Consider the following 15,419-nt stretch of genomic DNA (forward strand, 5'->3'; position numbering starts at 1 on the left):
GACCCACTTGGTAACCTCCTAGAGGTAACACTAGAATCAGGTGCCTGGGGTCACCTGGGTCGAGTTCCAGTGACTGAGCTGTCCCCACAGTGAATAAGCGCAGTAGTCAGGAACCCACTGCCTTTCCACGGGTTGTCCTCGGCTACCCCTGCAGGAGGTAGCACCCTGAGCTCTCGGCCCCTCCCAGAGAACTAAGTGCAGGAGGCTCACGTCACTCACATCTGAATCTTTATGCCTCTCAGGTGACTGCAGCTGGCCAGGCCGGGGTGGTGCATACTTGTGCGCGTGTGTGCGTGCACACACACACCCCACCTCCACTACCAGACACTGGGAAGGGCTTATTCCCATGGGTCTGTCAGGCTACAACAGGGCGTATCCGAGCTGGGGCCCGTGTGGGGCAGTTCTGACCTGAGCATGGTGGTGGGCCAGGAGCTGGGGGAGACAGCAGGCCAGAGTGCTTCCACACCCAGACGGGCCCGGTTGTCCATGTCCTGCCACACACAGCCCACAGCCCATGCAGAGCAACAGAGCAGCCAGAGCACCGAGCAGGGCCTAGGAAGACCAGCTCCTGCAGCCTGACCCTGACTCTGCTCATAGACTGCTAAGTCGACAGTCCCCAGGTTTGACAGTGGTGGCTTCAAGGAACAGGAAAAAGGCAGGTGCCCCGCTGGCTGGGACTTCGGGAAGCGTGTGTGGGGTGTCCAGGTTTTTGCTGCCTCTGAGGCCTGTTCCTGGAAGAGTGTTGTGTGCAGCCATCACGGCTGCCTCCTCCAGCCACGAGGCCCCATGGGCGTGGGGGAGGCAGGCCTTCACTCAATGAGCTCCACGTAGTTGGCAGGAAACATGCCAAAGTGGCCGTCAGGCCCATAGCCGCGCCACCAGCCTTCATCGATCACTTCGATGCCCGTGATGAGGTTCTCAGGGTCAAAGGAGATCTCGGTCTCGTCAGCTGCAGGGAGGGTGAGTCCAGACACTGCACTGGGGGCTCAGGGGGCCCTGGTGGACCCAGCACCAGCCCCCAGCCCAGCCTGTCCCGAAGCTTCCCCAGTGGCCTTTCCCCGGACATACCTTCCCACAGGGTCTGGCTCTGAGCTTGCACTCCAGCAAACACTGGAGACAGCATTTCCTTCCCTGTGTCAGCCTGTGCCCTGAGGCCACCACCCAGAGCCGCCTCTGTGCTCCCACCTTCAGGCTCTACAACTAGGCTGAAAACTGGGATTGACGCTGTGGGCAGCAAGGACCTGTCTGGGGCCCACAGAGAGGGCCCACCCCATTGAGAACCAGCAGAGAGAGAACCAGCTGGTTCTCATCTTCCCATCTTCTGACACCCCCTGGTGTCAGGACCCTGAGAACCAGCTCCTGTCCTAGGTCCTGTGGTCTTGGGGGCACATTACCTGCCTGGTAGTCATATAGGGCCCGGGCACAGAGCCCCTTCCCACTGGACCCAGGGTAGTGGCCCATGTGCACAGAGCCGGCGTCTGGCTGCTGCTCCTGGCATGGGTGGATAGGAAAGAAGTTGGGTCCTGGTTACCTTGGCCAGCCCCTGGCAGGGCTCCCATCAAGCTGGCAGGGAGGGCATGGCATGTGGGGGCGGGGGTCCTCCCCAACCACCCTTCCCACATGACCACACGGTTCTCGCCACACGTCTTGTCGCACAAGCAGCTCCAGACAACCCGCAGGGAGTGAGCCTCACAGGGGAGGCCTGGGAGGCTGTGTGAGGGCACAGACCCTCACAGCTCTGCCCTGCTGCAGGGAACTCACCATTGGGGGCTCCTCGTAGAGGGTCTCCTGCTCTGGAGGCTCCTCATACACAGCCTCCTCTTCTGCCTGTATCAAGCCAGCAGGGGGGCTGGGCGCCGGCTCCTCATGGAGGCCTGCATGAGAGGATGCTGTTGGCTCTGGCCCTGGGGAAGGGAGAGGGCACCCCACCTGCCTCCCCCACCCTGGCCCCCACAGAGCAGCAGAGAGTCTTGCCTGCTCTGGGCCTTGAGGTGGCGTGAGCTGACTCCCTGCCGAGGGGGTTCTCTGGCTGAGTGAGCTGCTTCTGCAGGAAGGGGCTCCTCAGTTTGCCTGCAAACCAACAGTGATGGGGCATCTCACAGCGGGAGGCAGAAGACCAAGGAGCCCCTGACTTCTCTGTGCCCTGCCCAGAGGATGGGCCTGTGCCAGGGCGGTGGCTGCATACGGGGAGTGTGTGGGGATAGCACACACACCCCTTCACACTCTCAGCAGCCCCTCTGGGGCACGTGCAGTGTGAAAACTGGCCTGGAGGACTGGTCCTGTGTCCTTTCAGGGCCAGAGGTGAATGATGGTGGCCCCAGGACCCCAGATGACAGCCCAGTGCAAGCTGGACAGGGGCTCATGAGACCAGGGCTATGGGGTCTCCAGTCCTTCCCACCAGGTCTCTACAGGACAAGGTCAGGGGCAGGAGGACACGCCTGGGTCCCTTCCCACAAGCTGGTCTCATGAGTACAGGCTCTCCTGGCTCACTTGCCTGTCACCATCTTGTCATTCCCAGTGGGGCACGGAGAGCGTCTCACCTGGCTGGGGGCCAGAAGCGGCTGTGGTAGACAAGGCTCTCTCCTTCTGCTTGAAAATCTCCTGTGGGTGAGCCGACTGCTGAGCAGGCTCCTGGGGATCAAACAGGCCCCACATGGGTGGGGACCCAGGAGCCGCAGCCTGCCCAGCCCCACAGTGGTGGGGCTCACAGGCCCCCAGGACTGGGCTGAGGGCTACATTGGGAATTTCTGTCCTTCATGCTCCTCTCTAAGACCACCTCTGATGTACCCAGGTCCCCAACTGCCCCAGCAGCTGCAGGACCCCAGGCACCCCCTCAGGCCACAGCAGCTCCCCCGGGTGCCACCACGCCACGTGCCACAGGCCCTCTGGGTCAGAGCACCCAAGTCTCACCTGCTCCTCTCTGCTCCTTGAAACCACTTCCTGCTGCTCATACTTCCTGCTGGGAAGACAGAGGGCACAGCTGAGCTTCCACCTGCTGACCCCCCCCACCCCCGAGGGCAGCCCCACCTCCCTGCGGGCGCACCTCTGGCCTTGCTCCTGGTAGCGCTGCTCCCGGATGGCGGCCTCCCTCAGCTCCCGTTCCCGCAGCTCCTGCTCCAGCCGCTGCCGCTCTTGCTCTGCCCGGCGCTTCTCCGCGGCCCGGCGCTCCTCCTCCTCCTCCTGCAGGAAGTGTGTTCAGCCCCCACCCAGTGCAGAGGTGTCTCGAGTGACACTCCTGGCCTCTCTCTCTGGGGTGCCCGGCTGTGCATGGCACCAACCAGAGCATGGCTCCCGGAGCTCATGAGAAAGCAAGGACAGGGAGGAAGACGCTCACTGCACACCTGGTGCAAGCCGGCCTCCCCACACACGCCCTCGATGCTGGAGGGCCTGCTGCACTCACCTCTGCTTTGGCCCAGAAACTGTCTTTGCCAACCCTCTTAATCTCAGACACGGCGTTGGTCTTCTGGTACACAGAGCCCTGTGGGGACAGGGGACGCAGTGCTGGGCCAATAGCAGGAGCTGTGAGGACAGCGCCTGGTGGGTGCATTGTCCCTCAGCCCTGTGACCTGACAGAGGCTGACAGTGTAATGGACACTGCTGAGCAGGTGGGTCTCTGGTTGCACCAGGCCCTGTGGATGGAGCCCAGGAAGGTGTGAGGCTGACCTCTGGCCAGCGGCCATTCCTACAAGGCTGATCTACCAGCTGCACAGCAGACCACCACATGGCACCCACCACATCCCCATGGACTCCTGCTTTGTGTCAGCAGAATCAGCTCCCCACCCAGCACCAGGCCTGCAGGTGCCTGCCCACGCCATGGGGCCTGCCCTGTCCGCCACTTTAAGTTCTTCCATGGGGGGCCACCACCCAGGGTCATGGAGGACTCGCTGGTGCCATGGCCTCAAGGGTGGATGCACTGTCCCTGCAGTGAGCCCCTGACCACACACAGCCAGCACCACAGGCTCCAGGACAGCCTGTCAAATCAGAGGTAGGGGTCGAGGGCTGCTCCTGGTGCCAACTGCATGTGGCTCCGGCTCCCATCACCAGTGAGTTGCCATCTGTGCCTCAATCTGGCTCTGGGGCTTGAAGCCAGGTGGGGGGAGCCAGCCCACAGGGGAGCCAGCCCACAGGGGAGCAGGGGCTGAGGTAGGGGAGCAGGGGGAGCAGGCAGCTGGTTTGGACCCTGGGAAGTACCCTGGACCCCAGGACAAGCAGCACTCACCACTGGAGCCTGGGGGCCTGTGTCCTGGAAGCGGCCGCTCTCTCTGTGGAAGGTGTAGTTGGCACCTGAGGCCCTGGCCACCTTCTGCATGATGCACTCGGGCTCCACATCCTCCTCAGCCCTCGCGTTGATGGTCACGTGGGCCCCCTGCAGCGAGAGCCATGTGTCAGGGAAGGCGCTGCAGCTCCAGGAGGGGACAGGCCACACACCGGTCTGCAGAGGCTCAGGAGACCCCGCTGGGAACCACGCAAATGCGCCTGCCTGTGCCAGCCTGTGTGTGGGGCCATCGCAGCCCGTGGCACATTCTGTGGCCTGGCCCTTCATCAGATAGCTCAGGTGCTAGAGGGTTTCTTTCTAATCAATGACCATTAGGCTTGACAGACACCTGGGAACAAGCGTGTTTTCTATGGGAGCCTGGTCTGCTGAGCCAGGCCTATGGCCACACACACTGCCACTCAGCACCTAGTCAGCCCAGGACCCTCCCTTTAGCTCCTAAATGGAGAAACTGAGGCAGATCTGAAGTGCTGGAAGAACAGGAAATTGAAGTTCTGAGTCTCCCTGCCAGTGACCTAGAATGCAGTCACCTGACACGTGATGACAAATGCCCTGGAAACCACACAAGGCTCCCTTTATGGCTGACACACAGACACAGACAGAAAGGAACGCGTCAGATGAGACCTGCTACTCAGGGCATGGCACCCCCCCACCCTCAAATCCCAAGGACACTGCTGAGTGTGCGCAGCATGTGGGAGGTCAGCCCCACCCAAGAGCAGCTGCACCCCAGGCCCCTGGCAGCCCTCATCCTGCCCCCCATCCCCACCCCCACCCCTGGGCCAAACCCAGGCCAGAGCAGGGCAGCAGCATCAGTCACACCCAGGGCCCAGACAGAGCACAGGGCGTGCACCCACTCCTGACGCTGGCTGCAGGCCCCACTCCCTCACTCGGGGCACTGGGCCCAGGGAACTGCGAGGCCCTGCAGGCGCGGCCCTCACCTTCAGGAAGCCGGCCATGGTGCTGACGTGGTTGGCGCACACGCCCTTCCTCGCATCGTTCACGCCCTCCCCCGTCTGCAACACAAAACACCCTGCATGACCCGCCACCCACTTCTCACAGTCACTGCCCTCCCAGGGACTTGCAGCTTCCCTGTGTCCCCAGAAGGAGAAAATAGCCACCCCAAGGCCCAGGACCAGGTGGCCCACCTCTGAGTCAGGGAGGTGGTAGGGGCACCTGAGAAGCCCCTTGTCCCAAGCCTTGCCCCATCCTGCACTGGCAGAGCCTCCCGGCCGTTCTCCCAGCCCTCTGCTCCCTCAGGATGGCTTCCCTGAGGCGACAAGCACACAGGTGTCCAGTGACCATTAGTACTTCACCTTGCAGGTGTAACTTTGGGCTCTGAGGGTAAATGCTGAGCAGCCAAGGCCCCAGGCACCTTCAGGCCACAACAAACTAACCTATCCGCCATGGGCTGTCCTCAAGCCTCCCCGGAGAGAAGCCTTGGAGCCCCCAGGTGCACGTACCCAGTTGACGAGGACGAACTTGGGCAGGCCGGAGTTGGGGTCCTTCACCCTGCAGAATGCGTACATCACCTTCCCGCTGTTGAGCTCCTCCACCATCTCCTCCAGGCCGCCCTCTGCAGCAGCCGTGGGGGCGTCAGAGGCGCCAGGCACCCCTGACCCCCCAGCACCTCATCCACCAGAACAGGGAGCTGCCTGCACCAGAAGGAGGCCCTGGGCCAGCCCACCCGCTGGTGGCTTTCACTCACACCAGTCTACACACCACTGCTGTGAAACGGCAGTGTCACTTCCACCACAGACCAGGCGCCCGGCTGTGAAAAGGAAGGCCCCTCTGCAACAAGGCTTCCGTGGCCTGGGCCCCCCTCAAGGGCCCCTGCCCACCGGCCTGCTCAGACTGTGGGGGCCCCTGGAGTGCTGTGGGCGGATGGGAACGGGCAGAGGGGAATGTCCTGCACCGGCTCAGCTGCCAGACTCAGGGAGGGAGCAAGGGCACAGGAGGGGCTGCCAGGCCACTGTCTCCTGACCCTGCCCGCACTGGGACTTGCTGCTCTCGTCAGCCTTTCAAACCGTCCCTGACTGCGGGGACTGCAGATGCTGAACTCTGCAACTGCTGCCTAGGGCACTGCAGGGTGCTTGAGACCGCTGAGGTGCCAGTCCTTCTACAAGAAACACCACTGAGGAAGGCGCTCCAGGGCAGGGGGCTCTCCACCAACAAGTCACCAGGACCATGTGGGTGGTGAGCAGTCACTGGGTGACCAGGTTATGCCTGGCTCAGGTCAGGTGAGCTGGCCTTGAGCACAGAGAGTCGGGGTGCCACAGCCTGTACCCCACCATTCTCGGGACCTTGGCCAGCAGGCCTGTGTTCCCTGCAGAGACCTCCCGCCGCCCTGTACCTGAGCAGTGTTTTCAGGTCACTACATGCACTGATGGTGTGCACAGCTGTGTGTACCGGGTCCACAGAGGGTGTGGGCAGCGGGAGGGTGTGCCTACCCCGCCTCCTCTGCCAGCCCAGGACTGTGAGCGGGGAGGCCCCATGCTCCTCTCAGCTCTCCCAGCTGCAACGCCGGGCAGCACTGTCCTGCACCTCCAGCCAAGGGCACCAAGGGGGACTTACTTTCACTTGGAAACACCTGAAACCCCCCATTCTGCTTGGACCATGTTCTGAGAAGGCCTCATTGCTGACACTGACCGAAGGCCCCCTCCTCCCGCCGTGACGGCCAAACTGCCACCTGAACCGGAGCCATGACAGTCATGCTCTCTCCCCGCAGAGCCCACTCGGCTCCTTGCTCGGCCATACTCACCCCCAGTGCCAGCCACGCGGATGTCATTGCTGTTGCCTTCGTAGGTGAAGAGAGCCCTGCAACAGACAGGCAGGGCCTGAAGCCAGTGGGTGGCACCGTCTGCCCTTGCCCCAGGAGCTCAGCACGGCAGTCACACTGCGGGCCGACACAGGCCCCTGTGACCTGCTGTGCCTGCCGAAGCATGGCCTTCTCAACTCGGATGCTGAAATGGCACTGGCCTGACTGACCACAGAGCGACAAACCTATGATGGGGCGGTGGAGGGGGGGGGCACATCTACTTTGAGGAAAACTAAGCTGTGCAGTTTTACGGCAACATTTTACACATTCGTGTCTGAGATGTTTGCCTGGCTGCCAGGCATGTGAATTCGAGAAGACAAAGACACATTCCCGAACCTGAAACACCCCAAGGAGAAGCAAGAAGGAGGAACCGGCACCAGAGCCTGCAGCATTGGCAGGACAGGTCTGTCTGGGTAGGGACTGTCCCAGCAAACAGACCTTCCCAGGCTGTACAGCACCAGAAACCACGAGGGCCACCACCCAGCATGATGTCGGGTCCTCAGGGGCAGGCTCCTGGTGGAGTAAGATCTGAATCAACCAGAGCTTCACCTCTCTTCCTGCAAGACTAATTACTTGTGACACTTCTGAAACAGATTGGGGGTTAAAAACTGGTGTCCCAGAGGCGTTCAGGAACTAGGGTAGATTTCATTAAACGTGGACATAGCTGGGGACGGGCACTCGACAAGAACAAGGGTTACTTTGGAGCACAGGCCTGCTGAGCCAGCCAGCCTGGGGCCCCAGGGTAAACAGTCTGACAGGAACCTAATCAGCTTCCACTTGGCTTCCTGGTGGCCTTGCTGACACCAATGGGCAGAGTGGCCTGTGCTCTAGAAAGATGGAAGAAACGAGATCTGACCCTGGCCCAGGGGACCTGGTTGACAGGGAGGACAGGCTGCCAGGAAAGAACAAGTTTCCCAGTAGAGGAGAAACAATGTGGAAGGCAAGAAATGGAGAAAGAAGACCTGGTAGGCAGTGGACCTTGGGGAGAACATTCTGGACAAGATGGCTTCCCAGCAGTGTAGCCACCAGCACCGAGTACAGCCCCAGGCAATGCTGGCTGACCACTGGACGGCAAGTCAAAGGGAAACCTGGTCTCACTGTCATCTCCTCCCTACTGGTCAGAGTCCTGCCTGCCCTTCTGCTGCAGGAAAGAAGCCCCTTCCTCCTGAAGCCACAGAAAAGAGAGACACTGGACAAGCAGCAGGGACAAAAGCACTGCCTGGCCCCGCTCTCCATGAAGGGACCCAGCAGCCTGGCTGGGTAGCTCAGTTGGTTGGAGCGTTGTCCCCATTCGCCAGTTTCCGGTTTGGTTCTCAGTCCATGGTTTTTCTCTCTCTCCCTCCCCCCACCTGTCAAATCAGTAAGCATGTCCTTGGGTGAGGACAAAAAAAAAAAAAGAATTAACCAACAAATACATAAATAAGTGGAACAACAGATTAATGTATCTCTCTTTCTCTAAGGAAAAAAAGAAAAAGAAAAAGAGAAGGGATCCATTAGCTACTGAGAGCCAAGCTCCATACCAGCCACCCACCTTCTGACCTCGTCCCCTTCTCCCAGGGCCATTCGAGGGTGTCACCCTCCCCAGAGGCTCCTTGCCACAACCCATCAATCCCAGCCCTTTTTCACATCAACGTGAGAAAAACGGCGCTTTGGCCTGGGCACAACACACGTGGGGCACCAGCACCTCATATGTCAGTTCTTCCTTCCAAATGCACGTGCAGAGAACCTGCTGCCTGTTGGGGTGGGACACAGGGCCGAGTACACACCGCCAACCAGACATAGAAAGTACACACACATTGGCCCGGGTGCCAGGGCTGTGGGAGCTGAGCCCAGGCTATGCTCTTGGGAAGAAGGACCAGGGAGAGCCAAGAGGAAGACCCCAGGTGCATAGCTGATGTGGCTGCTCTCATCCCACCTTGCTTCAGGACCCCATCCAAGATTGCCCACGCTGTACCTACCACATCGGATACCACCTCTTGCTCTGATACCACCTTTCCTGTCCCCCTTGGTCAGTCCTTCACCTGAGCACCTACTATGCACCACTGCCCTGCACCAGGGAAAGAGACAGGGCCCACCCCCTGCCCCTTCTGGAAAAGAGAGAAAGGTGACACAAAACCAGCAGGGTGCCAGCCTGGGTCTGGGGAATATGCCTGCAGCCAGGGAGCAAGGCAGTGAAGAAGGCCTGCAAGAGGGCCACCTTGGTGCTGAGACCCGAGCTGTGGAGGGGCCCCTGGGACAATGAGGAGGCATGCTCCAGCAGAGGAAGCAGCCAGAGCAAAGGCTCTGAGGGGGAACCAGCCTGCAGGTTTGAGGAAGAGAAAAAGGGCAGCAGTGCGGCAAATGGGGGAGGGGGAACAGGCGTGGAGGTGAGAGTGGCTGTCAGAGCCTGTCAGCCAGATGAGGAGCCTGGCCTTTACGGAAAGAGTGATGCGAAGTCACGGCAGCGTTACAGGCAGGGAAGTGACCATAGTGAGTGGGGACCTGCCACATGGTATCTGTTGACAGGGCAGAGGCCGGGGGCCCATGCTGCTGAGGCTGGAGAGGTGGGTGCGCTGACTGGGTGGGAGGAAAGAGGAGGCTTGTTGCCCTCCTGTGGGCAGAGAGACGATGGTGGGGGGGAGCAGACAGCTCCTGGAAGCAGCCCAAGGCCAGGCTAAAACATGGGAGGCCCGAACAATATCTCCCCCGACCAGGGATAGTCCCGAGAGGACTGAGGACAGAGAGAGAAGCCTGGAGGGAAGGCTGGGCAGGACACCCAGGAATCTCCCAGGTTCAGTCAACCCTAATGGGGAGGGACTACAGAGGGGTGATGCTTCCAGGTTCTAGTCTGGTGGCAACGTGTGTAGAGAGGCTGCTGGAGAGGTTTGGAACATCAAGGCCACCAGAGAACAGAGGAGGGTGAGGGCGGACATCTGGACGCCCCCCCTGAGAGAAATAACAGTGCTAGGTGTGTGGGTGAACTTCGTGAGGACTGACTGCAAACAAGAGAGGGGAGAGACTCTGCCAGTTACCAGACACCATTCCCTGATAGAAGAGATGCTTTCCAGACAGAGGGCGCACTGCTTGGTTGTCATGCATAGCATGGCCCAGTGCCACTGGGGGCCCAGTCGGTGAGCCCCAGCAGGACAGGAGCGTGCAGACCAGACACTGCTGTTACCAAGCTCTTGCCCATAAGACCTGGGCTGAAGGAAGGGAAAGGCCCAGACTCCCTCAGTGTCACAGTGGTACATGGGACAAAAGCCACTGTGCTGGGCACCAGGGAAAGCAGAGGCAAGAAAGCACCTGACAAGTGGGGGCCAGTCCCAGGAGCGCAGTCACACCTGCCGGCGCTGCTCTCCTAAGCCGGTCATCTAAGCCTTTCCCGCTCAGCATTTCTTACAACCAAGAGTGCTAGAAACCAGTCAATAAAAATGGCTTAAGCGAACTGTACAGTGACAGAGCATTCCCACCCACAGCCACCACTAGCTGCAGAACAGCGAGCTGACCCTGAGCGGGGCTGCTTGGGTCATGCCGGAGCCCTCGGACCAGGACTGCAGGGCCGTGAAGCCCCATTTTCCTCCTGAGGGGCCCTAACCACGGCCACCTAGCAGAGGACGCATGAGGAGGCGGACAGACGACGGTAGCCCGCGCCGTGAGACACTCATCTCCCCGAGGCTCCCGCACAAGAACGGGCTCCCTTGGATGGAGGGAGGTTCTGAAATCCATACGCACAGAGAACCTCCTGGTCTGACGCCTCTAAGGGCGGGGGTGTTGTTCCCGCGGACAGCCAGCCTGCAGGCCGCTCTCGAAGGCCCGTCCCGGGACGCAGCATTTGCTACAAGCCGGGCGTGGCTTCCGCTTTCTCGGGGAGACTATGAGGTCCCGGACAGGAAAGCAGAACCTGGCGAAGCCACCAAGGGCAGCCAGGCAGAGTCCATCACAGAGGTGCAGATCGAGGGATGGAGCGGCCCTGGGGAGTGGGGGGCGTCACGCGCGGCGGGACAAGCGGTGACAAGGCTGGGACGGCACCTATCGGGGCGCGGCGCAGGTGTGCGGCACGCAGGTCAGTCCCGATTCGCCCATGGCCGCGAGGGTAGCGCCCCTTGGCTCCCCCGCCCGGCCCAGCCCGGCCCCAGCCTGCCTCGGCGCTCACCAGTCGGTCGGGGACTTCTCGGTGACCACGCGCTGGTATGCCTCCTGCAGCGCCGGTCCGTTTCGGCTCAGGTTCGCAGCCATGGCCCAGCCTAGTCCCCTAGCCGCAGCTTCCTGCCCGACCCGCCTCCACCTGCCGGAAGCGGAAACAGGTGGGCGGGGCCGCGACGCCGGGGTCTCGGGTAGGTGGAGCGCAGCGAGAGTGGTGACACTCCTAGGGGACCCGGCAGGGGGACCCCGCGGAGGGGATTGGCAGGGCCCCTCTGGGTTGATGCTGCTCAGAGCGCGTGCGCGTCCTCTCCGACTCGGGTCAGTTACCGCTCCTGCTGCACAATCTGGGGTCCCGACAGTTTCCTGCACGTGGGTCCCCCGGGCCTCTGCCTGGACCCTAAGCAAAAGTTGGAGGCGAATCAATGGGGGCGCCGGAGAGGGAAAGCTGCGCGACGCCACTCCGCCACCAGCGAACTCGGCCCTGGGCATCCTTGCCTGCCTCCTCGGTCTGAGGCCGGCCGAGGAGACAGCCATTCAGACGGAAGCCATCCATGAGGAAGGATAGCTATTTATTAATTTTTTATTTTTAGAGAGAGGGGAAGGGAGGGAGAAAGACAGGGAGAGAAACATCAATGTGTGGAGCTGGCCCACCACCCAACCTGGGAATCTAACTGGCGACCCTTTGGTTCACAAACCGCGCTCAGTGGACTGATGGCTATTTATTCAAGGTCCTCGTCAGCAGAAGTGACAATAAGCAGGCAAACCATTTTCTCAAAACCACCAGGATCACGTCTTTGTTCCGGCAGCACGTGGCCCCATCACCACAGAGTCAGAGAAATGGAGTCACCACTTCTGCGCTAAACAGGAAACTTGTTTACGCTGCATGATAAGTGGAACCCAGTAAATAAATACCTCACTCACAACTTAAGAGGTTTGTTGTTGTTGTTGTTTTTTAAGCTTCCTCCTAATCGAGTCTCTGTTGCATTTGAACGGGGAGTCGCAGCGGCAGCAAGTGGGCGAGCCGAAGTTCCCAGCGCCGTCTGGGATGTAGGCTCTGGGGCTGGGGAGGGCCTGCAGGGTCTGAATCTGGATCGGGACACACAGGAGCACGAAGGCCATCCGTTCCCAGTTCCCGGCCACCTAACCGTTCACAAGGCCTCAGAGAGGGTGCCTTTGCTGCTCCTGAAGCTCTCTGAGGGTCTTTGGCTCCTAGGTCTTGCCCAAAGCATCAGCCCAGCTTCCTGCTGTCAGGTGCGCGCTCAGCCCAGCGCCAACAGAAACCGCATGAGGGAAGGGAACCTCCCGGCAGGGGGCTCTGAAGTTTCACCGCAACTTTGCGGACGTGTTAACTGGAAGATGTCCACAGATCCATTAGGCCTCCTGTTGCCGGGTGAAGGGCTGCGCTGCTGGGCATCTGTCACCTAATGCAGAAATGACCAACCTCCCGCACAAAGGTGGCAGCCTTACACCCCTCACCTCTGTCTGATCAGGGTTTGGGAGAAAGGCCAGAAGGAGACATTTTAAGGAAAAGAAACCACTATCTGGTTTGATAGGTTTTGCAGATTCTTTTTTAAAAATTTATCTTTAGAGGGGAAGGGAAGGAGAGAGGGAGAGAAATATCAATGTACGGTTGCCTCTCATCCGTCCCCTGCTGGGAACTGGCCTGCAGCCCAGGCCTGTGCCCTGACTGGGAATCAAACTGCGATCTTTTGGTTTGCAGGCCCGCGCTCAATTCACTGAGCTACACCAGCCAGGCCAAGTTTTGCAGATTCTTTATAGCTTTGTGATTTTATTAATAAAATCTCAACAGGGGAAAACCTGGGTGGGGATGAGGAGACCAGCAGACTGGCCAAGGACAGGACAGTAGGCGAGGGAGCACTCCTGCCGCCACAGGGTGCTGCCTGCCTGTCCTCTACGCCTGGGAGGACCAGCATCCATGACTAGACCGAATGCAGGCCCAGCCCAGCCCAGCCCTTATGCAGCGCTGCCCAGAGGAAGCATGTGTCACAGTGACAAGAGGCACAGGAAGGAGTGGCTGGTGTGGCAGGACAGACAAGGGGCCCATGCTGATCTTGAGGCTTCTTTGCCCCCCACTGGGTACCAGAGGCGGACCTCAGGCCAGGTGCTATTCTGCAAGCACCTCTCTGGCACTTAAGGAGAATGTCTCCTGAATTTCAGAGACAGAAATCTGCTCTCCTTGAGCACCTTCAGTGAGGTGGTGTGGACACATTCTCAGCTCTGAGCGGCCAGGCCTGGGACATTTGCACTGTGGTGTCTTATCCTTGGTCAGGATATTTAGACCCTTTGCCATATTCTTTTTTTTAAATATGTTTTATTGATTATGCTATTACAGTTGTCCCATTCCCCTCCACCCTGCACACCCTCTCCCACCCACATCCCCCCACTTTAGTTCATGTCCATGTGTCATACATATAAGTTCTTGGCTTCTACATTTCCTATACTATTCTTACCCTCCTCCTGTCTATTTCTACCTACAATCTATGCTACTTATTCTCTGTACCTTCCCCCCCTCCAAACTCTCCTGTTGATAACCTTCCTTGTGATCTCCATTTCTGTGTTTCTGTTCCTGTTCTAGTTGTTTATTTAGTTTGCTTTTGTTTTAGGTGTGGTTGTTAATAATTGTGAGTTAGCTGTCATTTTACCCCACTCATTTTTTTATCTTCTTTTTCCTAGATAAGTCCCTTTAACATTTCATGTAATAAGGGCTTGGTGATGATGAACTCCTTTAACTTCACCTTGTCTGAGAAGCGCTTTATCTGCCCTTCCATTCTAAATGAAAGCTTTGCTGGATAGAGTCATCTTGGATGACTTGCCTTTCAGGCAAGTAGGTCCTTGACTTTCGTGACTTGGAATACTTCTTTCCAGCCCCTTCTTGCCTGGAAGGTCTCTTCTGAGAAATCAGCTGACAGTCTGGTGGGAACTGCTTTGTAGGTAACTGTCTCCTTTTCTCTTGCTGCTTTTAAGATTCTCTCCTTATCTTTAATCTTGGCTAATGTAATTGATGTGCCTTGGTGTGTTCCTCCTTGGGTCCAACTTCTTTGGGACTTCTGAGCTTCCTGAACTTCCTGGAAGTCTATTTCCTTAGTCAGATTGGGGAAGTTCTCCTTTATTATTTGTTTAAATAACTTTTCCACTTGTTGCTCTCCCACTTCTCCTTCTGGTACCCCTATAATTCGGATGTTGGAATGTTTAAAGATGTCCTGGAGGTTTCTAAGCCTCTCCTCATTTTTTCTGAATTCTTGTTTCTTAATTCTTTTCTGATTGGCTGTTTCTTTCTTCCTTCTGGTCTACTCCATTGATTTGAGTCCCAGTTTCATTTCCATCACTGTTGGTTCCCTGTACATTTTCCTTTATTTTGCTTAGCATAGCCTTCATTCTTTCATCTAATTTGCTACCATCTAATTTGCTGCTACTCACCCCATTGTCACTCCCACAGCTTCCTGGGAGACCACTTAGATAACCAATCCTGTGAGCATCCTGATTATGAGTGTTTTGAACTGTGCATCTGATAGGTTGACTGTCTCTTCATAGCTTAGTTGTATTATTTCTGGAGCTTTGATCTGTTCTTCCATTTGAGCCATTTTTTTTCTTGATGCACCTGTTATGTATGAGGGGCAAAGCCTCAGGTGTTCACCAGGGTGGGGCAAACCAGTTGCTGGGTTGTGATGCTGTATGTGGAGCAGGGGTCTGAGAGGGAACAATGGTGCTTTCTCCTCTCTCTGTCAGATTTCAGTCCCTTCCCCTGCTTCCCCCAAGCAAACTGGGCCCTTCTGGTGCTGGTTCCCAAGTGGATGACTGTGTACATTCTAGGACCCTGTGTGTCTCTCCAACAAACTCTCCTGTGAGGCTGGGAGTTTCTCCCGGCACCTCAACCCCCACAGGTATTTTCAGTCCGTGTTTTGAGGCTTCATTTCTTGGTGCTGGAGCCCTGGGTTGTGCGGTCTGTATCACTTCCCAGTTTTGCCTGGCTTACCTGTGCTCAAATGTGGGACCGCCCGGTCTGCCAGCTGCCTCGCGTGCCCCTCCACAGCCCACTGCCTCGCTGGGTCCGCCCGTTTCCACCTTGGCGCCCGGGGTGGGCCAGCCGCTCTGCACAAGCCCTCTTGGTCAGGCTCCCCGACCTCACCCCACCAGTGGGTCTGGGTGAATGTGTCTACTTTAACTCTTTGGTTGTCGGACTTCCATACC

General features: G+C 58.5%; 1 protein-coding gene across 2 annotated transcripts; it reads right to left on the minus strand.

The window, feature by feature from the left end:
• Window positions 1–211: 211 nt before the first annotated feature.
• DBNL (drebrin like) lies at window positions 212–11,367 on the minus strand. 2 transcript variants are annotated; one of them, XM_037150251.2, is made up of 13 exons: window positions 11,221–11,367; window positions 7,032–7,087; window positions 5,734–5,846; window positions 5,212–5,286; window positions 4,220–4,366; window positions 3,401–3,478; window positions 3,044–3,180; window positions 2,911–2,956; window positions 2,541–2,631; window positions 1,975–2,070; window positions 1,762–1,874; window positions 1,395–1,491; window positions 212–949 (listed from the first exon to the last, which is right to left on the minus strand). In XM_037150251.2, exons 1-13 carry the CDS (start codon window positions 11,301–11,303, stop codon window positions 810–812), a joined length of 1,272 nt encoding a protein of 423 aa, XP_037006146.2. In that variant the 5' UTR covers window positions 11,304–11,367; the 3' UTR covers window positions 212–809. The 2 variants fall into 2 exon arrangements, with proteins under 2 accessions (XP_037006146.2, XP_037006145.2); XM_037150250.2 differs by having other exon boundaries at window positions 2,911–2,959.
• Window positions 11,368–15,419: the final 4,052 nt, after the last annotated feature.

Source organism: Artibeus jamaicensis, unplaced genomic scaffold (assembly GCF_021234435.1).
Source record: "Artibeus jamaicensis isolate MK-2021 breed Jamaican fruit bat unplaced genomic scaffold, CSHL_Jam_final contig_886, whole genome shotgun sequence".
In the NCBI taxonomy this organism is placed as follows: domain Eukaryota; kingdom Metazoa; phylum Chordata; class Mammalia; order Chiroptera; family Phyllostomidae; genus Artibeus; species Artibeus jamaicensis.

Bases quoted from the DNA above. Each gene is read 5' to 3' on its own strand.
- DBNL (XM_037150250.2), bottom strand. From the start codon at position 11,303: ATGGCTGCGAACCTGAGCCGAAACGGACCGGCGCTGCAGGAGGCATAC. The intron at 2,632-2,910 runs GTGAGACTTGGG...TTTGATCCCCAG, and splicing joins CAAGGAGCAGAGAGGAGCAG to GAGCCTGCTCAGCAGTCGGC. The intron at 2,071-2,540 runs GTGAGACGCTCT...GTTGGTTTGCAG, and splicing joins CGCTTCTGGCCCCCAGCCAG to GCAAACTGAGGAGCCCCTTC.